Here is a 24,366-nt window from a genome sequence, read left to right as displayed (position 1 = left end):
GCTAAGTGGGAGACAGTGGCCCGCGGGGCTGCCAAGGCTGGGGGCGCCGCTGCCCGGCCGCGCCGCGCCGCGCCCTCGCGGGTCGCGGAGTCCAACTTACGCCGGCGGAGCTGGCGGAGCGGAGGCGCGGCGGCGGCGGCGGACTCGGCGCGGCTCGGGCCCCGCTCTTCCTTATCTCTTACTCAAACTTCTCAGCTCCAACTCAGCTCCATCGCCATTGGTCTGACGCTGCGCGCGGGGACGTCAGGCGAGCGCCGCGCCCATTGGCTGCGGGGCGCGCGGCGCAGCTGCTCTGATTATCATATTTCAGCCTCGCCGCCGCCGAGCGCCACTGACCGCTCCGAGAGCCCGCGGGAGAGGAGTGGGGCTCCCGGCCGGGGCCGCCCGCTCCGGGCTCGGGCGGCCCCCTCGCGGAGCTCGGGCGGCCCGGCTGCGCCGGCTCGGGGCCTCGCGCTCCGGCTCCCCTCCGCCTCCTGCGCCCCCTCCCCGCGCCCGCCCCTCCCGCCCCTCCCTCCCCCTCCCCCTCCCCCTCCCGCGCTCCTTCCCGGCCGTGCCGTCGGCGCCCTCGCCTCCCGCCGCGCCGCTCCTCCGCCCTGCGCTCCTGGGCTCCCCGCGGTCCGGCCGGCCGTGCAGCGCGCGGGGCGCTTTTCTGCCGCCGGTGGCGAGTGGCTGGCTGGTGGGTAGGTCTTGCTGCTGGCGAGGTCCTTCCGGGGCTCTAGGAAAGGGGGCGACTTGGAGCGACGGGCCGCTCGGCTCGCCGTGGTCCCGCGCTTTAGCTCACAGCGCCGGGCCTGGCGCGGCTGGGCCGCCGGGGAGGGGCAGTTCCCGAACTGGCTGCGCCTGGCGCGCTGGGAGCTGCCGCCCAAGGGCGAGAAGAACCGGGAACGGCACCAATAAGCCCACGGGAATGGCTCTCTCAAGCTGCCCCACTCCTCCGTTAACCACCGACCTCAGAGCTCAAAAAAAAAAAAAAAAAAAAAAAAAGAGCTGGGGTGGGAGGGTGAAGAGCGCTTCTTGCGTTAAGCGGAGAATCAGGTTGGGCGCACCCAGGTAAAACCAAGTGGGCTCCGCGGGCTCCTCTCTCCTTCTAACGGCCCTTGAGGTCTGCTTTTGCAGTTTGGCCCTAGAATGTAGCAGCGCACTAACCCAAAGCCAAGGACCGAAGTGATCGTCCAGGAGTGAAAAAGTTTGTAAAGCGAGTATAGATATAGATATAGATATAGATATAGATATAGATATAGATATAGATAGATATAATATTAATATTATACAATAATATAATAAAGCGATTATATATATATATATATATATATAATCTCCTGTCCAGTTCCTCTCTCTGCTGGCCTCCTCCCCTTTTGTTTGTAAGCAAACGTGTGCAATTCGCTGGTGGTGTTTCGGCAATTACAAGGACCGTTCTCCATGTCTCTCTAGTCTAGAGATTAAAAAAAAAATAAATGTGTTAGTCTAAGGGCGCGAGTTAGGGAGGAATCTAATACTGAAGGGCAGTGAAATACCTGTTTCACTTCACCGGGTTTGTTTATCTGATAATTTTCTCTCGGGGGAAACAACCTGGAGAGAGAAGAAGGTTCTTCTTGGCTCCAACTCGCGGGGAACCTTTTCCAATAATTTCTGACACGTACCCGTCACCTTTTACAGTCTCCCCAAAACAAAGTCACAGGGAAGGCCGCGAAGAACACCCACATGTCTCCCAAAGCTTCTAAATAGCCATCCCTTATCTAAAGTGACTGCCAGTTTTCTCTTAAAATGTCCACAAACCCAAGCAGTAGAAGGCGTAATTTCGGTGTCTTGCTGCCTGGGGAAAAAAAAAAAAAAAAACACCCAGTTAGTTGGGTTAGGAAGCTCCTTTCTTTGTACTTCTCGCCAGATCTAACCCTTGATAAGAGCTGTGAGCTCTCAGCTGGCCTCAATGGCTCGGTTTGCATGTATAGGCTTTTCCAGAGTGCAAAAGAAGCTAAGACGTTTGAGTTTCCTCCTGACCTAGCTGGGCTTTACCAAGAACACGGATCTGTTTCATTTTGTTTTCTCTCAAGGAAGAGTTTAACTGGATCTCATGCCTTCTGTTTTTATTATAAGTTATATCAGTGTGTGTGTGTGTGTGTCTAAAATTGAAAGTTGGAATAGACATAGGTTGATAAATGTATCAATTTTTTGTTGTTGTTGTTTAAAAATCTGTTTTCTTTAAAGTTTCTAGCCTCCTGGTATTACATGCATGGAGCCCTTTGTCAGGCTGCTTTTGCAAAGCTGATCCTGGTAATCAAAACACGAAGCAAGTCTTCCCGGTATAAGGGCATGTTTCCCTTATAGATAATGAAGTTGACTCTAGTTTAAAAAAAAAAAAAAGATACCATTATAATGCCAGAAAGTAAATAGAGGATTTTAGCCAATCATATTCCCTTACGCCACCTTTATAACATGGAATTAAACAGAAGCTGCCAGAAGCCTGATGACATATTTGAGATCCACAAAACGCCCTCACTATCCATACTCCTTCAAATCAGTCACATACACAGTGTGATATTTTAACTTCCTAAACTATTAACCTATTCCTAAGAATTACTGCCCTTGATGGTAGCAATTCCAAATAGAAAAGCTGGCATGTGGCTTGAAGGAAAACCTTTATTCATGGGCAATTTCATCGTAATGGTGAAGACAATTTTTTTTCCTTCTTTTTCAGCCTTCATTGTTATTGTAACCAAGAATTTTCTTGATAAGTTCCTAAGCTGATAGAGGTGAAGCTCATGCAGAAGATACTCTCTGATAAAGGGAGAAATTAGAAGGAACCCAATAATATATTGTTCCATGTTGGATGTGCTCTGAAGTTCTGTGTCTACTGCTGATACATTTTGCATCAGAATCCAAGTTAGGGGAGCAGTCATTTTTTCACTTCACCTGAAAGTTCAGACATGACCACAGATTATTCTCCTCTTTCCTTCGCTGATTGCTACGTGTGCATTTAACACATCGAATATATCAGTAAAAAAAAAAAGTGTAATGTTTTTATAGAACACAACAAAATGTGATTAGCAGTATTTCCCCCCAGTACTTGATCACAGGAGCGACCTCTTGTGTTCGAAGGGGAGATTAGACCCTCTCCCTTCTGACAAAAATGGACTTATTTTGACCTTTACCCGTTCTGTTAGGTCAAAAATACATCTTTCAGAACAGCAGTTGTGTGAATCCCCTGCTGTGAGCTCCTCTATTAATGAGAGAAGAAGAATATTAGTAGTTTCTAAGTATAGTTCCGATTACCTCCAGGCCACCTCAATATACTTCACAGTGTCTTTGAATATAAAAGGTATGCTGAGATTTAGTAAGTTCCTCTTGAGTCTGTGGTGTCTGCCCACGTGCACTTGTACGCACCTTCCAAAATACAGTTATTACACCTAAAACTCCTGTTGGGCTCTTAAGCCCAAGTATTTGTGTGCTGTTACATTCTCTGCTTTAAAATTTGAACATTCCACATCAAACTTAATGCCAGATACAGAATCCTGAACAAATATGTTCTCAGGCTACTTTTCAAAAATCTAAATAGGTTTTAATTGCAATTGAAAAGTGTTATCACACATTTAGAATGGATCTATTCCCGAACTGGCAGATATAAGGAATTTTTAAGTCCGTTCTTTATGAAATTATGTACAGAAAAGGAAAAAGCTTTTTCCTTCCTCACTAACCAAGATTGGGAAGGAAAGAGGGTTTTGATCAGCTGTCTCTGAAATATGGATTTCTTTGGGAACTTCTTCCCAGGGAGGTGAAACTCTCTTTAGCCTACGTCAGAATCGGGTTTGAAAGAGTAGTATAATAATTGGGCTGTCAGTTTCCATGAAAAAAAAATATACATATGTATATATATATCATATCTTTTCTGATATCCAAAAAACATGTAATTTGGAGGTCAAAATCAACATTCACCTCAGAAGTTAGGTATGGAATATATGTGTATGTACTCTGTTCCTCTTCTCATTTTGACTTTTTCAGTGTAATCTTATTCACGTAGAATAAGGCTATATAAACCAGTATCTTAAATCATATCCAATCATTTATATTCCACCCAGAATGAGGGTGTGTGTGTTTAGAGCCAATTCGCCCCTCTTCCAGTTGTTTTATAGGTGGTGGCTTACTGAGGATGAATCATGAGAATCTGCACTCAAATTTCAGAGGAAAAGGGAAGAGATCTTATTTTGAACCATTGGGTTTGAAATGATTGTCTCTCTTTTAATTGTCCATTAAGAAAATACAAAGCAATGATAATAATAAAGGCAGTTGTTAACCACAACAACAAACAACCATCACCCTTCAGTTGTGATTCTCATTTTATTGACCAAGACTCCTGCTGCAAATGTGGTTTCCCTGAGTGTCAATTGCTTTATTAACCAGCTGAAACAAATCTGGGGATGAATTAGCAAGAATCTTCTTCTGCAAGCTCAAGTGTGTTTCTGGGTTCAGGTGGCTGTTTCCGTCACCGATGTTCCGGATATTCTTTACTGGCAGAGGCAGCCCGGGAGGCAGCGTTCCTGTGCGGTCTGCTGCTCGGTTACCAGCCGAGATAGAATTCCACGCTCCCGGCGGCGGGGAAGCCACAAACCTCAGATCAGTCTTGAGAATGTGAGGTTCGCTGTTCATTGCAGGGGGGAGTTCGACCAGTGGAAGACAGAAATTTGTACCCTTCATTTAAAATTGTGCTTCTGGAAATACTATGATCGCACAAAAGTGGCTAGTAATGTCAGGTTAAATCTTTTTCTCCCCCCCCCTTTTTTAGGGAGGGGAGAGTGTTTCTTTTTTGTTTTTGGGACTGTTAGTGATTAGGAACAGGTAATTTTTAACTTGCTGGGAGTTCTGTGTGGAGCCCAAGTTGGAACCAGTGAATGCAATGTGCTGACTGGGAGGTTCTGGCCCAAGGACGCTCTGAAACCTACATCTGGCAAAGCTTTCCTTAAATGTATCGGATTCTCATGGGAGTAGTTGGGAATCTGGAGAAGAGAGAAACCTTTATCTCTCAAGTCCTGGACGAGTAGCCTGCAAGCTAACATATCTGCACTGAATCTAGCAAAACGGGCCCACCCGAGCTCTCAGGAAACCGGGAGCAAGTTAACTCAGTCGAGTTGATCAAATGGCATTCCTTCTGAAAGAAATGACACCCTGTCCCCCACTACAATTTTGTCCAACGGGCAGCTCTGACTTTAGCGCCAAAGGATTGATTTCCACCGCCTGCTGGAGGTTTACTGGGAACGAGTGGAGGAGGGGAGGCGAAGGTACCTTGGAGGAGGTCAAGAGGAGGAGGAGGAGGAGAAGGAGGAGCAGCAGAAAATTACCAGCCAAGCGGGGGAGGGAATTGGAAGCCCGGAAATCCATCAGGACGCCTCAAATAACCTTCCCTTAGCCTCAGAATTCAGCTCTCAAAAGTCAGCTTTCTAGCAAGGTGTCCTGGGCTGGAGTCCTCGGGTGGGTTGCGGAGGTGATGTCAAGAGTTATAGCTACTTTCTATGAATTAACCTAGTGGCTAAACTGTCAGGGCTGCTTAGAGTAGCTGAGAGATGTGTGGGGCAGGGGCTGTTTTTAAGGGGAGAGGCAATCATTGGTGGCATCTACAAGTAGACTCTGAGGGAGGATGGGAAGGTGGATTTGGGGCTGGAAAAAAAAAATCTTCAAATCCTAGTAAGTGGTTGATCAGTTCGAGAGATGAGATTTTAGCGAGAATTTTGAAGACTGCCGTCTGCTTCCACTCCTCGGACGGACGTGATGGAGAGGATGGAGCTCTGGGCGTCTTTGCGCTTACAATTACCTGCGCCTCCGGATCCAGTCGGTTAAGAAAACTACTCATTTCTGTGAGACTTCAGGTTCAGAGACGGATTGGCCCTGCTACTCCACCTGCTAAATACCGAGAAAGGGGGCTCTGGAGACGACCCGTTCCAGAAAGAATGCCACTTGATCAGCTCAACTGAGTTAGTAACTTGCTCGGGAAAGGGTTAGGAACGCCTTCCCTTCCCCCCCCACCCCCCCCGTGCAGCTGCGCGGCGGGCGCCCAGGGCAACCTGCCCACCCCAGGTAGCCTCTCCGCCAGGGCCCCGGAACTCCGGTGCTGTGGCTCTTTTCGGGCGCAGACCCCTGCGATCAAGTGCCTGGTATTGCCTAGAACCCACACCCTTCCGTGTTCAAGCACATATGGTTCTAGAAATTTAGCTTAGCCCGGGTCCCGGGATAAGAGAAGCCTGAAACAAAGAGACGCACCCCCCCGCCCCCTCCGGATCCCCTGGGCCTCCTCGTCCCTCCAGGGTTTCCAATTGGCCAACCCTCTAGTGGGACCTTCACCCCCACTCCCCAGTGTTTGCGCTCAAGGGCTTTCTTCGATTCCATCTTCCCATTGACAAAAGAGGAAAAATAGAACTGGATCTACCCCCTTGCCTTCACTCCCCCCAGACCTAAGGACAAGAGCAGCTTCACGCAGACCTCTCTGCTCCCCAGGTTGGCGAGCGCAGCCCCTGGAGAGGCCGCTCAGGTCCTTAGTGTGAATTTCCTTGCCACCCGCCTTTGGGACCGGAGCCCGGGCTGGCCTCCGACGCGCGGTGGTGGGCCCAGGTGGGGACGTGAAGGCAAAGGTGAATCCTGTCGCCCGCGGCTCCGCTCATTAAAGGAGGACGGGTCCCCGCGGGCCACCGGGGGGCCGTCTGCTGGGGGACCTCCCAACCTGCTGAAGGGGAGAGTGGAGAGAGAAAGCTCAGCCCCCGCCCGTGGCCTCAGAGATGCAACCCTCTGGGGAAGGTTAAGGCTCCAGGTCGCTCCCTTCTCTGCTCGCGCTTCAGTCTCCCGGATTTCCCTCCAAATGAATGCACTCGTGAAAAATGAAAGAATCAAGGTACCATTTTAATTGCTTCAGACCCGGTCACATCACCTCTTCGTGCCAGCTCCTGAGGCTCAACTTTCTCCGAGTGCCTACATTCCAGAAAATTGTAAGGACAGCATTCCCCCTGCGTCGGGAAACGACAGTATACTTATTAGTCCACAGCCCTTAGAGAATAGTTTAATTCTTAATATCGTCCTCAAAATATAGACACCTCAAAGTATTAGTTGCCCCCCCCCTTTTTTTTTCAAGTTTATTCTACTCACTTTGTGTTGCAAACGTTGAATTGGAAAACAAGAGAGAAACCCCGCAGCGTAGATTCACTTCTGTGCTCCACTGTCAGGCGGGGGACTCGCCTGGGCTGATTAGCAGAGAGGCGGTCTCCTTTGTTGATTTAAGAGTTCACCAGCCAAGACGTAACAATTACCTTGGTGCCTTTTCTCAGTTGTCTGTTGTTGACTTCTATCTGCAGTGCCTCCACTGTACAAAATTCGATCCAAAAAAAGAAAATAAAAAAAAATTAGTGAAAATATAATAATAGTAATACAGGTCTATTTTAACTGGCTTTATTTATAGATTGTCTATATCTCACATCTATATGAAAGATATCAAAAGTGTATAGCACATCCTTTATGTATAATTTGTTATAATTATACGTTAATGTAACATCATTTTTAAAAGTTAATGCTATAAAGCAAAGTTTGAAATGCTATTTCTTATACACATAACACCCTCTGTCCAAAAAAATAATAATAATTAGCAGGCTTAAAGTTGATATTCAGAGGTGTTTCTATAGAGAACAAAATCCAAAACTTCGAGAACAGAAATCCCATGAAGTATGATGATGGTACATATCTAGGTCGTACAGATTAATACCCTGAGTAAATACTCCCCTGTTTTGCACAATCTCATTTTATCTTAGTTGTGCACTTAAAATTTGTATTTTATCATTTAACCCTTCTGAAATATCTGATCTGTCATATCAGCAAGGAATAAAATCTGAAAAAAGTCATGGATAATGCTTAAGGAATAAATAACTTTTGTGCTATGACGATACTGTGCTCCTCTTTATTTAAATGTAAATATTACTATGTTAAACTTAATTTAACTGAATAATATAACAAGATAATATCACCCCATCATAATTTACAAGAAATTAATATAAAGTAAAAGAGCAAGTGTAAACTTCTTTCCATAATGGCTACTTAGGGTTTATTATCAAAATATAGTAATAATAATAAGAATCATATTGTAACAAATATGTAGCTATCCACTCTCCTATCAGAGTGTTTGATCTAGTTGTAAAAACATTGAACTGTTATTATGTGATGTATGGTCTCACTTGAATGTAGCTAAATTGATGTTTTGCCATATTTTAAGAATCTGTTCCCTACTCCCTAGATACATGTAACAGCCTAGAAAGATCGCTGCATCTCGAACTGTAATGCTAAATCAGAAATTATATTATTGCCCATAACTAGCATCCTGCTGACTTTCACTTAAATATCAGGACCCAAATTATTTTATATCTCACTTCAGAATGTGGTACAATGTGCTATGCCATTTTATCTTCTTGGCCTCATCTTAGAATTTATTATACACTCTCCTTTTTATGAGCCACACAAACCATTGGTGATAGTGATGAGGAGCACTTTATATAGCTTTGGATTCTTGTATGGTGTATGAAAAAATAAAAATCATATCTTTTAGGTCTTGATGGTGTATTCCTGCCAATCCCAAGATGTTGATTTAGCTGTCCCGAATGTCACATGATGTGCCTCTCCATAATCCTGTACTCAGGCCATTGCAGAATTGCTGACATGACTTTAGTGTGCTGTGCCAGGTCAAATATATTCTTTTGAATTATGCCAGCAGTGAGGAAGAAACATGAGTATGGATCTCAAAGTGGAAGTAAAGGTGAGTGGATGGAAAATCACTCTTTTTGAATATGGTGGTAGAGGAAGAATTGAGTGTACATTACTTTAACCACCATCAAAAAAGAGGATGAAAATAGGTGTTAGACTAAGAGAAGAAAAGTTTTCCATTTTGAGAAGAGAAAGAGAAAGTTCATGAGGAAAGAGAAGAATGAAGTCAATGTCAAGAGAAACAAAGGAACAGGCCTCAGTGACCCAGTTCATCCTGATAGACTGCATTTAAGAGCAAAATCCAGATCCTTATGAGTTGTAGATGGAAGTTGAGAAAGTAGATGAAGACTGGGAAAAAGTAGAGTTTATATAGTTATTTTAATCTGGCATTTAAAACTTTAAAACTCCAATTTAAGGGGTTTTTCTTTTTCTTTTTAATAGACTGGCAAGATTTAAAAGTTGCATTCATCTTTAAATATATACTAGAATGCTTAAAGTAAGCTCACTGTTGGTAAGCTGTTACAGCACAGAACATGCAAACCAAAAGTGCTGGAACTATCATAAAATGGACTCCTACATTAAAATTATATATATGTAATTATATATCTATATCTATCTATCTATCTATCTATCTATCTATCTATCTATATATATATATATAATATAGAGGGGGGGCTCATTTAACAACAGAATTCAGGACTCAGGAGAAAAAACTAGATCTGAGAAGGAGTTTTTAACAGTGGCTTTACAATATTCTACAGTTTTTGTTAGCCATTGCTTTTTCTACAGATTGGATTATACCGGAAGGTGTAATTCATATATTTAGAACTGTTCACTTAAACCACAATACAAACAGAAAGATGTGAAAATGCTGCCTTATGCTCAAATTCATGCCAGGCTATTTGAAGGGCTGCCAGCAACATTGCTGTTATGTTAGCATTTCTGACCTGGCTTCACGTTCTCCTAGACTGTTTCTTCGGATGTGAGAAGAATGTAAGCCAAAACCACCAGGGAGCATTCTTCGCACCCAAGCACTTGAGACAGTTTGGGTGTCCAAAATGTTGAAAAGGTCAGATACAGTTGTTCTCATAGAATCTATTCTGGAGGTCATGGGGTCAGAATGTCTGCACATGTGCACAAACCAAGAGGCCCATAAAAGCCTGATAGGAGGCAGCAGTACCCCATAAAAGGTCACACCCAGCCAGAATCCAACAACATTTGAAAGGCGTCCGCTATAGAGAAGAAATATGAGACTGACAGCATTGGTAGCAGCAGCAGCACAGAGATGGATGGGGATTAATCATGGTAAAATACTGAGCAAAAGAGCAAATTCTGCCAAGCATGAATACTTCTCTACTCACATGTTTCACAAAGTACACTCTTCAAAGTACAAGCCGATTGGCCAAGGTCAGGTTGATCTTTGCTAGGCTAAAAGAAGCAGCTGCTGAGTGTATATCTTGGCCAATGGGGAACACATAAGGATTTTTAATGTTAAAAAAAGGAAAATTATTGTGGCTCAACAATAGAAAAACTCCTGATAACACAACAGGAATCAAAATTGCATTCCCATGGGGGAAAAAATGCATTCCCTCTCTGCGCTCATGCCATAAACTTTGGGATAGTACCCATTTATAAAGATTATTGGTTGTTATTAGCCTATGAGTCTCCAGGACTTTTTCTTTTAAATGTATGCCCCTTGTGTTTGTTAGATTTAGCATAGCATCTTGCCTTCTTTCATAATCTCTCCTCGTTGAAGCACCTTTAAGCAAAACATGTTACATGACAGCTTTTGGAAGACTGAACGGGTTAGCCCTAAGCAGTGCAGTTTACAGGGTACCACAGCTGAAATAGCATCCCTTGGTTCTATCAAGGTACACCAACTAACTGGTAAAGATTTACTTCCTTGATACTCATAAAGGCTCTTTAATCTTCAGATATTTTTGTTTAGTTTTGTTCGTTTCTTTTTAACTTAAATACTGAAGCTTTTGGTAGGTGATTTTTCCCTGTTTCTTTATCCTTTTGTATGATTATGAAAGTTTTGTATAATAAGCATGCTGTGTTGACAGTAAGAAAGAAAAAAAGATGTGAAAAAGGAAACAACAAAGATAGACTTAAAAACAAGTGATATACAATGAAATACCACTTAACACTGAAAAGAAATGAACCATTGACACATGCTATCACCCAGATGAAACTCAAAATAAACTGAATGGAAGAAGGAAGTCTGACAAATGGACACATTGTATGATTCCATTTATATAAAATTCCAGGAAATACACAGATTAATGCAGAGTGACAGATCCACTGGGGCTTGGGGATGCGGGTTGGTGACGGAGAGGCAGCCGGGAGGGATTGCAAAGGGGCTTCAGGAAACTTGGAAGTGATGTATCTTTTGGAAGTTCGTTTTCTTGACTGGATTGTTTCGCATATATATACCATATATTTATACCAAATATATATACCAAATCATATACTTTAAATATGTACAGTTTATCATATGTCAATTATACTTCAATAAAACTATTGAAATAGATTCCAAGAAAGGAGGAAACTGAGTACTGTGTTGCCGTCTCCTCCTCCTCCTCCTCCTCCTCCTCCTTCCTTCTCTCTCTCTTCTTCTCTTCTTCTTCTTCTCAAGATTTTATTTATTTATGAAAAAGAGAGAGGAAAAGGAGGGGGAAGAGCAGAGGGACAGGGATAAGCAGACTCCAGGGTGAGTACAGAGTCTGACAAGGTTGGAGAAGTTAGGAAGAGGATCATGAGCTGAGCTGAAGTCAGATATCTGTTTGACTGACTGGGACACCCAGGCACCCCACCTTACCCTTTATTATTATTGTTTTTATAATTATTATCATTGTTACACACTTTTTACAGTGAGGTGATAGAGCAAAGGGCAAATAAATGCACAGCATTGTATGTCATAAAATAAGGCATTTGAAGGGAGAGAAGAAGAAACTTACCTTAACCATTGGCCTGACCAGTGTTTTGTCAGTTGTTGCTCAAGAACACTAATCTGGGGACGCCTGGGTGGCTGTCCTTTAAGCATCTGCCTTCGGCTCAGGTCATGATCCTGGGTTCCTGGGATCAAGCCCCACATCAGGCTCTCTGCTCGGTGGGAAGCCTGCTTCTCCCCCTACCTGCTTGGGTGTTCTTTCTCTCTGTCTCTCTCTCTGTCAAATAAGTGAATAAAATCTTCACCAACCTGAATTTTCTTTGATCTAATCCCATAATTTTAAGCACTTTTCTGTCCTCTTGTAGTAACAGTGTTAGGGATCCCAGCATACACTCTAAAGACAGCATCTCAAATATCCTGCTTTACCCAGAGTCAAATTAATTCTCTAGTTTCTAGCACTTTGAGGATAATTCTTCTTTAAAGATTTTATTTATTTGTTCATGACAGACAGAGAGAGAGAGAGAGAGGCAGAGACACAGGCAGAGGGAGAAGCAGGCTCCATGCAGGGAGCCCGACGTGGGACTCCATCCCGGGTCACCAGGATCACACCCCGGGCTGAAGGCGGCACTAAACCTCTGGGCCATTGGGGCTGCCCGAGGGTAATTTTTTATGATGTCATTTTATACTTGTTTAGGTATAGGTCTTTCTACCATCTTCAAATCTCTTAAGTTTTTTAGGAGAGAGTCCACTTCTACACCATTATTATAAACCATTGGCTTTCTCAAGATCTTTAATGAACTATTAAATGATCTCCCAACCAGATTGTTGTAGTCCTGCTGCCTTTGGTTGAACTTCCTCAGATGTCAGTGGCTGGTTGGTTCACGGGAACAAAATTCCTGAACACTCCGCTCTGTCACCCAGTGGATGCTAGAGTCAGCCTGATTTATGTCTGAGTTCTTCATACACTTTGGGCACAACCTCCAATACCTGTCTGCAGCTTAAGGCTTCCCAGATAGGTTAGCCACTTTCCTCTTTCTGTCCACTGTAGATGGGTCTCCAACATGTCCTAGCTCATTCCTTCTTCCTTCACAGCAGCTGTGAGCTGACCGTTGTATCTGATCTTCAAGCAGTCGTGATGGTTCTGCCTTTAATCATTCAGCAACACACAGGTTTTGCTGTGAGGCAGACAGGGAGAAGGGTAAAGGGAAGTGATTTAAATGTGTTAGTCCTTAAATATAAGATTTCTTTCTTCTTTATGTTTTGGATTTGGGGTTTAAACATCACCTGAACCAAGGAAAGGATCAGGCAGTGGCTCATTTTTGTGGATCTTTCCACAGGATGGGACATGAACCCAGTAGGTGAACACATGACTGTTGAAGACAGGGAAGGGTGTAAGGCATTTGGAGGCAGAAGAGATGAAGCAAGATCAAGAACATTAGTGTTAATTAGAAACCTTCCTTTGTACCCTGATCAGAAGCTTGCTTTTTCATATGCTTCTGTGCTTCTTTCTAGAGGCATTCTGCTTAGAAAATTGTCTCCTACTAGTAAACTTTCAAAGCAGAAAAAAAAAAAAAAGACTGAAAGACTGATGTCAGGAAATGTGCTTTTTCCTTTGTTTTTCTCTTTGTGGAAAAGACCCTTATTTGCTCACCAAATGTCCATGCCCCTTCCATCCATCTTCTTTCTTACTAATAGAATTCTGTTTTTGTTTGCTTGCTTATTAGATATTTTCAGCTGAAACACTTGATTTCCTAGCCTCTCTTGTAGATAGGAGTGGGCAATAAGGCAGAAATGGAAGTTTATGTGTAGGTCTTCTGGGAAATCTACTTAAAAGGGTCACAGACAACTAGCATGTACCTCCCTTGCTCCTACTGATTTCTCTCCTTGATTAGAACCTGTGGCCAGAGCTCCAGCAGCCATCTTCTATTTGAGAGATAACCTTGAGGAAGAAGCTATGCAAAACAAGTAGTTGGAAGGGTTGTGTGGATCTCTGATTATTTTCTAAAGCCATCATATCATTTGTGAAGGGCTGTATTATCTATTGCTGCATAGCAAATTACCACAAGTTTATCAGCTTAAAACAACACTCATTTATTATCTCATAGTTCCCTTGGGTCATGAGTCTGGGCATAAGTCCTTTGCTCTAGGCCTCACAAGGTTTCGATCAAGGGGCAGCCAGCATTTTCATCAAGAGTCTTGACTGGGGAAAGAATCTGATTCTGGGATCACTCAGGATATTGGCATAATTTATTTCCTTGCAGTTGTAGAACTGAGGTCCCCATTTTCATGCTAGCTGTCCTCCAGGGAGTACTCTCAGCATGTAGTCCAGGACAACTCCATGTGGCCATCTCTATAGTTCACAATATGGCTGTTAGCTTCTTCAAGGCCAGCAGAAAAATCTCTCTCTTTAGAAAAGGCCCCTTCCTTTTTTTAAAGGCTTTTGCCTGATGAAGTCAGGTGACCCAGAATAATCTCCCTTTTGGTGAACTCAAAAGACAGCCAATTTAGAACCTTAATTACATCGGTAAAGTTCTTTCACCTTTGCCACATATGGTATCCTAATCAGGTGAGTGACATCCCATCATATTCACAGGTCTTGTCCACACTCAAAAGGCATGGGTAGGGCAGCCCTGGTGGCGCAGCGGTTTAGCGCCGCCTACAGCCTGGGGTGTGATCCTGGGGACCCGGGATCGAGTTCCACATCGGGCATCCTGCACAGAGCCTGCTTCTCCCTCTGCCTGTGTCTCTGCCCCCTCTCCCTCTGTCTCTATGAATAAATAAAAATCTTTACAAAAAAAAAAAAAAAGCGTGCATAGCAGAAGGGGAGAAGCTTGGAGTATATCTTAGAGTTCTGCTTACCACAACACTCTATGCATGGGCTTTACATCCAGAGGATGAACTTCTCATTTCTTTGGCCAAATAGACAGGGACATCTGTATTACTTGCAATCAAACACAATTCCTAACTGTTAAAATATCTGGAAAGTAATTATAATGGAAAATATATAAAAGAATAAGTTAAAAAAAGTAATTTCAAAATTAATACAAAAACATGTTAGTTAAATGCATAAATTTAAACAAGAGTCAAAAATAAAAGCCCTCATATATATAATAAAACATGTAATCATATTTATACATATATGCATCTGTATCTTAAAAAATTGAATCACACCTCACATGGTATTGTCATAAAATGTTCATGTTTGTTAATGCCTTCCATCCAAAAGACTACTAGGAATTCACTTTAGTCAGTCAAACATGCTGGGTTTATTGTTCGTTGCAAAGAACACTTCACACCATGGAGAACTGTGTAGTGTGTTGGTAAAATGCTGTTTGAAGGGATTTAGAGGGTTCATGCCATGGTTTGGTGACTTTGGAGAAGAAGTCAAGGAAATGGAGATTTGCTTACTCTGGAATGGGTGTTATCAGGAAATGGGGAAAATTCTATGATTGAGTATCCTAATAAATCTTTTCTAGAAGAAGGAAAGACTAGAAGGAAAATAAAGCTGTGAGGAAGAAGCAGTCAAATTAGCCAGGAGATATTTGATATTTCTGTGGTTTGTGCAGTGCCCTGTGCTTAGAAAAAATTATGAAATGGTCTTTTTCTTTATAGTGACAGAGAAATATAACCTCATGTTGATATTCTGTGAGAGTATTTTAGTCGAACAGGAGAAAACAGAGTCTTAGCTGGAAGGACCAGGTCAGCTCCTAACAATTAGCAGTAGTGAGTGAGGCCCGTCTGTAAGCACAGGCCAAGTTCCTGGATGTCAGTGGCTGCTTTTCTCGTTCTCCCAGAGAATCTGTCTACTGAGAGAAAAAGAGAGACACAAATGAGGTAACACATTGCATTGAACTAGGGATAGAGAGGGAACATTCCTCAGCATCTTAAAAGCCATATATGAAAAGCCCACAGCAAATATCATTCTCAATGGAGAAACACTAGGAGTCTTTCCCGTAAGATCAGGAACAAGACAGGGATGTCCGCTCTCACCACTGCTATTCAACATAGTACTAGAAGTCCTAGGCACAGCAATCAGGCAAGAAAAAGAAATAAAAGGTATTCAAATTGGCAAAGAAGAAGTCAAACTCTCCCTCTTCACAGATGGCATAGTACTGTACATAGAAAACCCAAAAGACTCCACCCCAGGATTGCTAGAACTCATACAGCAATTTGGCAGTGTGGCAGGATACAAAGTCAACGCCCAGAAGTCAGTGGCATTTCCATACACTAACAATGAGACTGAAGAAAGAGAAATTAAGGAGTCAACCCATTTACAATTGCACCCAAAAGCATAAGATACCTAGGAATTAACCTAACCAAAGAGGCAAAGGACCTATACTCTAAAAACTAGAGAACACTGCTGAAAGAAATTGAGGAAGACACAAAGAGATGGAAAAATATTCCATGCTCATGGATTGGAAGAATTAATATTGTGAAAATGTCAATGTTACCCAGGGAAATTTACACATTTAATGCAATCCCTATCAAAATACCATGGACTTTCTTCAGAGAGTTGGAACAAATTATCTTAAGATTTGTGTGGAATCAGAAAAGACCCCAAATAGCCAGGGGAATATTAAAAACAAACAAACAAACAAACAAAAAAAACGTAGCTAGGGGCATCACAATGCCAGATTTCAGGTCATACTACAAAGCTGTGATCATCAAGACAGTGTGGGACTGGCGCAAAAACAGACACATAAATCAATGGAACAGAACAGAGAATACAGAAGTGGACCCTCAACTTTATGGTCAACTAATATTTGACAAAGTACGAAAGACTATCCACTGGAAAAAAGACAGCCTCTTCAAGAAATGGTGCTGGGAAAATTGGACAGCCACACGCAGAAGAATGAAACTAGACCACTCTCTTTCACCATACACAAACAGAAACTCAAAATGGATGAAAGATCTAAATGTGAGACAAGATTCCATCAAAATCCTAGAGGAGAACACAGGCAACACCCTTTTTGAACTTGGCCACAGCAACTTCTTGCAAGATACATCCATGAAGGCAAGGGAAACAAAAGCAAATACGAATTATTGGGACTTCATCAAGATAAGAAGCTTCTGCACAGCAAAAGAGTCAACAAAACTAAAAGACAACCTACAGAATGGGAGAAGATATTTGCAAATGACCTATCAGAAAAAGGGCTAGTATCCAAGATCTATAAAGAGCTTATTAAACTCAACACCCAAGAAGCAAACAATCCAATCATGAAATGGGCAGAAGACATAAACAGAAATCTCACAGAGGAAGACATAGACATGGCCAACAAGCACATCAGAAAATGCTCCGCATCACTGGCCATCAGGGAAATACAAACCAAAACCACAATGAGATACCACCTCACATCAGTGAGAATGGGGAAAATTAACAAGACAGGAAACAACAAATGTTGGAGAGAATGTGGAGAAAGGGGAATCCTCTTGCACTGTTGGTGGGAATGTGACCTGGTGCAGCCACTCTGGAAAACTGTGTGGAGGTTCCTCAAAGAGTTAAAAATAGATCTGCCCTACAACCCAGCAGTTGCACTGCTGGGGATTTACCCCAGAGATACAGATGCAATGAAATGCCAGGACACCTGCACCCCGATGTTTATAGCAGCCATGTCCACAATAGCCAAATGTGGAAGGAGCCTCGGTGTCCATCGAAAGGTGAATGGATAAAGATGTGGTCTATGTATACAATGGAATATTACTCAGCCATTAGAAACGACAAATACCCACCATTTGCTTCGACATGGATGGAACTGGAGGGTATTATGCTGAGTGAAATAAGTCAATTGGAGAAGGACAAACATTATATGGTCTCACTAATTTGGGGAATATAAAAATAGTGAAAGGGAATAAAGGGGAAAGGAGAGAAAATGAGTGGGAAATATCAGAAAGGGAGACAGAACATGAAAGACTCCTAACTCTGGGAAACGAACAAGGGGTGGTGGAAAGGGAGGTGGGCAGGGGGGTTGGGGTGACTGGGTGATGGGCACTGAGGGGGGCACTTGATGGGATGAGCACTGGGTGTTATGCTATATGTTGGCAAATTGAACTCCAATAAAAAGAAATTAAAAAAAACAACTAGGGATAGAGCAACTATAATCAGTCTATTACACACATAAATATATATGTAGAAATACAATGTTGTTAATAGTTCTAGACTTTATTTCAAGGCATTTCCATGTTGTTTGAAATGTCCTATTTTGGAGGGATGCACACACACACACATATACATACATATATGAAATACAAACATATATATACTTACAGATATATATTTTTAAGAGAAAGCTTTACTCTAAAGATAACTATAGACACATTTATAATACATAATATATAACATCTACTATATCTACTTTGTTGAGAAAAAGCATTATTAACCATCTGCACCCTGAATCAGTATATTAGTGAGAACTTGTAGGATTTATCTCGATTGGTCTTTGTTTCAAAATTGTATAAAATAAACAACTAACTGCTGCTGCTAATATCAACATTTTCTAAAAATATGTTGAGTATGTTGTGTCCTTCTAAATATTTATCTTTTTTAATAACCTCAATAAGCTATATTTTGGGAAGCTTTTTGGGTGGGCAAATAAATACTTCCAACCGAGACAAAATGAAGAACAGTTCAGTTTAGCATTTAGAGATTCCTCTTGCATTTACAGAGATTCCCTTCTTATCTACTCATCGAAATGTCCTTTGTCCAAACTAGGTCTAGTCTATAATGATTTTCTCCTTAAAGTTGGAGGAAGTGAGTTTCTACCCACTGGTTGAACAACCACTCTGTTTTCCCATCTTTTTGTTTGTTTGTTTGTTTGTTTGTTTGTTTGTTTTCCAAGCCAAACTGTATCCAGCTTTATTAAAGATACTTTTCATAAAAAATCATCGTATTTCAGGAAGGGTATGGGCAGATGATCGTTAACAGTATACAACAACTTTCAAAGCCCCTTCTTCAATGGACTACCAAAATCGGAAAGCCACTATAAAACCCAATGAATTCTTCATGTGATGCTCTGAACAGGGAAAGTTTAGAGTGAGGGTTGACAGTTCACATTTAGCATGTTGTTTAACAACTTTTCACAAGCCGACCCTGACTTTCAGGAAATGAAATGAAAATGGTAGAATTATCAATCTGAAGATCTACAAGCTAAAAAAAAGGAACTCTTGAGGGACGTCATCTCAGTGGTGACAATGTAAAGTCCAGATTGCATGACATACTGGGAACCATTTCTTGGGGTCAGGTTCCAACAGGTCTCTGGGTTTAAGAGAGTCAAGTCTATGTTGAAGGCAGAGAGGGAGAAAGGAAATAAAAAAACTGAATTTTAGTCTTTCCACACCACCAAGGTGGTTCATGTATGCCAACATCAAAGAATCCCCTCCTCCTGGGAGTCCAGAGGAAGTTTCTCAAAACTAGAAGGGAAAGGTGTTTTTCCCCTTGTTATCAATCTAGCTTCGGAGATATTCTATTAGTGACATATGCCCTTCCCCCAAAACAACAATGAAATGTTCTGTGTGCTAACAACATAGCTTAAAAAAAAAGTAAAACAAAATTCTGCATTTTTATAAAACTTGATAAAAAATAGTATTTCAAACTGTACAGTCACCAGAAGTAGACCGTTATCAAAAAATGCACACACTTCACTTGGCATCTCCAGCACCTTCAGCTTTCTGTGCCTGGTCTGTTTTGGCATCTCTGTTTCCTGCAGGGTTATTTCCATCCTTGCCAGCATCAGCTTTCACCTTTTGCCCTTTGGGTACCTTCTCTCCCTTCCTTTCAGGGGCCTTTTTAGGCTTGGGCTCTGGCTTTGGAGGAGCAGGTTTACAAGATAACCTTGCAGATCTTCTCTGTGGCTCATCCTTCACCTTCGCTTGATCTCCTTTAGCATCCCCTTCAGCCTTTCTCTTGGGCATGGTGGTGACGGCAGCGGGACACAAGCGCTGGACGCGGGGACTCAGTGGCACGCGGGCTTTGGCTGGTCCGGGGGTCATTCTAGCCTCTTCTTCACACTGCACCCCATCTTTTTATTAAAGAAAATGGCCCTTTCCAAATTCACTCTGAAGTTCTAGCTGGAATATTGTGCATTCCTCACCTTTTCAGTCTTTCAAGTATTGCAAACCTTCTCTACAAAGTGCACAGTTATCTGAAATGAAATGTGGATTGCTTGTAAAAATAAGTAAGGAAAACTTGTAATTTCCTAGAAAAAAGTCAGAAAATGAGAGTTATCTTTGAGTGTTTGGATTGAATTTCAGTATTCAAAGGATGAAATCTTTCAGAATCTTTCATTTAATGTTGTTGAAAAAGGTGTGATGTAAGCACAATACCGAACCTTCTTTCCGCAACTCCTGAAAGGCTGCCATAGAACATGCATCTACATCAAGACTTTGAGGTGAGTAAGCAGTTACCATAGATCAGCTTAGCAGCCAAAAGGGCACCAAACTCATTATTGTTTCTCGGTTCTTAATTTTGCCAGGTGTTCTATACACATGCCTCCTGCAATCTGTAAACTGAAATGTTATTTTATATCCAGGTCACCTGATAGATTAAAGGGAAAGATAACGGGTATTGCTGTCTCTTGAGAAGGTACCTTGATGAAGCAGGTGATTTTTATCACCTTCCACATCATATGGTATAATTGCCCAGATGCTTGAGGGGATATCCTGCCAAACTCTGAACTCTATGAGAGTCATTTGTATGCCCAGGCTGGTTGTGATTGAGCTCAAGTGCCCAACAAGATGATCTGGACTATAATACAGTCAGGCACAGTCTCCCACCCTTGGTTTATCCATTCTAGGTTTATTTCCTATTCCTATTTGGCCACTAAAGCATCCTCATTGCTCTCAGTTGATGCCTCTGGTGAGTTGAGGCAGCCCACTCCACGTGAGGTTTGGTTGATTTTCAAACACCAACCCAGAAAATGCATTCTGAAGGTATCTGCTTCAAATTTCCTAAAGTCATGTGTGGAAAGTCTACTCATAGAGAAGGTAAAGTTTAAGTCTTAGTTGCAAGAGATACATGAGACAAATCTAATTTTCCTATTCTACCATAGTTCTATACCTCTAATAATAAAGATTATATTTTAAAATCAAAAGGTTGATGTGATGCATCATACCTCTATACCGCTATATCTCTAATATTAACTGTGTAATGCATACCTCTGTACTTCTAATATTAAAGATTATATTTTAACATCACAGGGTTGATGTGAAAAAACTAAGATCACTGATGAAAATAATTTGTAAATATCAAGCAGATTGATTCTATAGGCATTGTAGTGATGGAAGTAATGGTATTATTATTATTATCATCATCATCACTACCATTATTACTACTGTTATTATCATTGGTAGTAGTGATAGTAGTAGCATTAGGAAGGATATGGTAGATCTGTTTCTGTTCAAGTCACCAAAGACTTAAGAATGGGAAGGACACTAAGGATTTAATTGCTAGTTAATAATTTGCTGATGATTATTATATTTTTTCTAGCCATGTAGGAATACATAGCTTTTTTTTTTCCTTAGAGATGCCAGGCATGTTACCTATATATATTTATATTTATGTGTGTGTGTGTAATATGCCAATAAATACTAAGATGAGCACATATTCATTAATGTTGTGCATGTATTTTGTAAGTACCATCCATGATGTAATGTGTGATATTATATCACAACATTATAACTTTATTCACACATGTTATAGTACACATCAAGTTAAACAGAAGCTAACACCTCATAACAAAGACCAATTATCATATATATTAATTAAAATCCCATCTTAGTTCTCTTACAAAGTATAAATTATTTATCATAATATTGTGTAAAAATGTTAAATTGATCTTGGAAATGCAAGCATTTACACATATATGTGTACTTCGAGCACATTGTTTTACTAACAAGTACCAGTAAGTCTAATGAAGGCAGCTCAGTGTAGTTCAAACAAGTGTTTAATGCAGACAACATGAGCATAAATCTTGTCTGTTCTTAATAGGCCTTAGAGATAGGAACCTATTTTATAGATAAAAGTAAATGCTAAAATTATAATCTTAATGTGCATATTTAACCAGTTTTATAATTTTACAATCGTTTGATTTGAGGCATTTTTAAAATATGCATTACCTAGACAGTGAAGTCTACTCTTCTGTCTTTGTTTCAGTGAGAGTGTAGAACTGACATTATCATGTCTCTATACGTAAGACTCTCTGTGGCATGTCCAGTAGTGATAATGTGCATTGAACCATCACCAGTCCTCTGTCCTTTGTGACATTCATCCATGAATAAAGTGAGAAGAGGTAGAAAATATAACAAAATGGTAACCAAAGCCAATTTTAATTGATGTAGAAAAAAATATCAAGCCCACTTGGTGGAGAACTTTAGCTTTATTTTCCAGAATCTTTCCTCATCTGCCTGTAGCAAAAATTAATCTATAGGGTTTATTTATAAAATGGAGAAAGACTTTCAAGATTTGCATGAGGTAAAGTTATTTAACCAATTTGAGTGGACTGGTGGAGGGTTGTAAAAATTATGCTATTTTATCACTTTATCTAATTTATCAAATTGATGAAGTGTGAATGTTTGTGATTTAAGTTCACACAAACTTCCTTCTATTGGCGACTTTGACCCAGCTCTTACTTGGGCATAATTAAGTTGATGTATATATACACGCAGTATAAAAGAGCCAGATGTAAAGTGAAATTTGTATTTTGGATATCAGTCTTTTGGATATTTATTTTCCATATCATAGCAAATCTTTAGAAGATTGACTGAATATCTTTGATCAGTCTAGTTATTTGGCATTGCATTGATAAGGTTTCTGAAAACAGCCATGGTAATTGGTTTAATAGACTATAAATAAAACAAATGTGCTCCTGATGAGCACACACATTTTTTTAAAAGATTTTATTTATTTATTCATGAGAGGCAGAGAGAGAGAGAGAGAGAGAGAGAGAGAGAGAGACAGAGAGAGAAGCAGGCTCCATGCAAGGAGCCCGACATGGGACTTGATCCTGGATCTCCAGGATCACACCCTGGGCTGAAGGAAGCGCTAAACTGCTGAGCCACCCGGGCTGCCCAGCACACACATTTTTAAAATTAAATCCTACTTACCGTTTATTCTTGTAATGATCTGTTATATCTAATTGACCTTTAGTGTTGCAGTGAATTGTATTACCTAATGAAAAATGTCTCTCTATTCTTCTTTCTGCCTTTGCTAATTAGTTTTAAAAGTGCCTAAAACACATTTTTTTTTCTCTTTGAAGGTATTTTTGTGACATTTTGGTAAATGTTATTTTTTTATGTGTAAATATATATAACCACTGTAAATGTGTGTGTGTGTGTGTGTGTGTGTTTTAACAGATGAGGATTCAGTTTCTTTGTAGTGGGGACAGACACTATAATTCAATCTGAAAGATGAACAATTTAAAATTGTAATTACTGGTAGACTATTGTACTTTCAAACTTTCTTATGTTTGGGATTCCTTCAGAGCACCTCAAGGACAATTTAAGACTCAATTAATTGAATTCTTAAAAAAAGATTTATTTGTTTGAGAGAGAGAGAGAGATAGAGAGAGAGGGATAGTGAGAGAGAGCAGAGTGTCCTTGCAAGCAGGAGAAGGATCAGAGAGAGAGGGAGAGAATGCTCAAACAGACTCCCCACTGAGCATGGAGCCTCATGTGGGGCTGGACCCCATGACCCCAAGAGCATGACCTGAGCTGAAATCAAGAGTTGGACGCTCAACTGACTGAGCCACTCATGTGCCTCACAATTAATTGAATCTTAAATGAATAATTATGAAAAAGATATTCTGCGTTGAATCAGTGTATTGGCAGCAAAGAAATGGCACACTCAAAGGGCTTAACGAGAGTTATTAATGAAGGGATTATTTAGGTAAGTGCGGGCAGGGTTAAGGGAACCAAGAGGTAGTGAAACAGCTGGGGCTAGCAGCAGTGGGGAGTTGTTATCATCCCTATGATTCAGATCCTAGAAGCTGCAGAAGGGAGGACAGTTGTGGGCAAAAGGGCAGTGATCATGGGTCACATAGGAATAAATACTCTAGCCTCTTTCTTCCAGCTTCCCATTGCCTGCTGGTACCTCCCATTCTTTTATCTCAGCTAGAAGCTGGAGGTTAGCCTTCCATGGCACAGATCAAGATGGAGAAGTAGAAAATGGATCTGATCTGGGAAGCCAGAAACAATTAGCACAGACCCTGTATTCGATTTTTATTTCTGTTGTAACAAATTATCACAAATTTTGTGGCTTCAAAATAACACAAATTTATTCTCTTATGGTTCTGAAGGTCAGAAGTCCTAAATTTAAGGTGTCTACAGGACTACATTCCTTCTGGAGGCTCTCGGGGAAAGTTAGTTTCCTTGCCTTTACCAGTTTCTAGAGACTATGTGTATTCCTAGACTCCTGGCCTTCCTTCAATCACTCCACCCTCTGCTCTGTTGTCTCAGGTCCTCCTCTCACTCTGACCCTCTTGCCTCCCTCTCCTAAGGACCCTTGTGGCTACATTAAGACCACCCATGTAATCCAGGATAATGTCTTCAGTTCAAAATCCTTAACTTAATCCCATCAGCAAAATCCCTTTTGCCACATAAAGTAATGTACTCACAGATTCTGAGGATTAGGACATGGACATCTTTGGGGAGCCATTTTTCTGTTTGCAGACCACAGACCCCAACTAGCCTATTAATGTGAAAGAAATTGAAGTCTCTGCTATAGGGAGATTAAAACTAGAGACTGTGTTTACACATTTCAC

The 24,366-nt window shown here is 41.3% G+C and overlaps 1 protein-coding gene across 1 annotated transcript; it reads right to left on the bottom strand.

Moving 5' to 3' along the window:
• Nucleotides 1–19,249: 19,249 nt before the first annotated feature.
• On the bottom strand, nt 19,250–19,522 carry LOC129509753 (non-histone chromosomal protein HMG-17-like). Its single transcript, XM_055325589.1, has one exon. The coding sequence runs from the start codon at nt 19,520–19,522 to the stop codon at nt 19,250–19,252; it is 273 nt and encodes a 90-aa protein (XP_055181564.1).
• Between the last annotated feature and the right edge of the window lie 4,844 nt (nt 19,523–24,366).

Source organism: Nyctereutes procyonoides, unplaced genomic scaffold (genome assembly GCF_905146905.1).
Source record: "Nyctereutes procyonoides isolate TBG_1078 unplaced genomic scaffold, NYPRO_anot_genome, whole genome shotgun sequence".
Lineage (NCBI taxonomy): Eukaryota > Metazoa > Chordata > Mammalia > Carnivora > Canidae > Nyctereutes > Nyctereutes procyonoides.
Note: the sequence above shows the minus strand (reverse complement) of the source record. Positions and strands in the feature narration are given on the sequence as shown.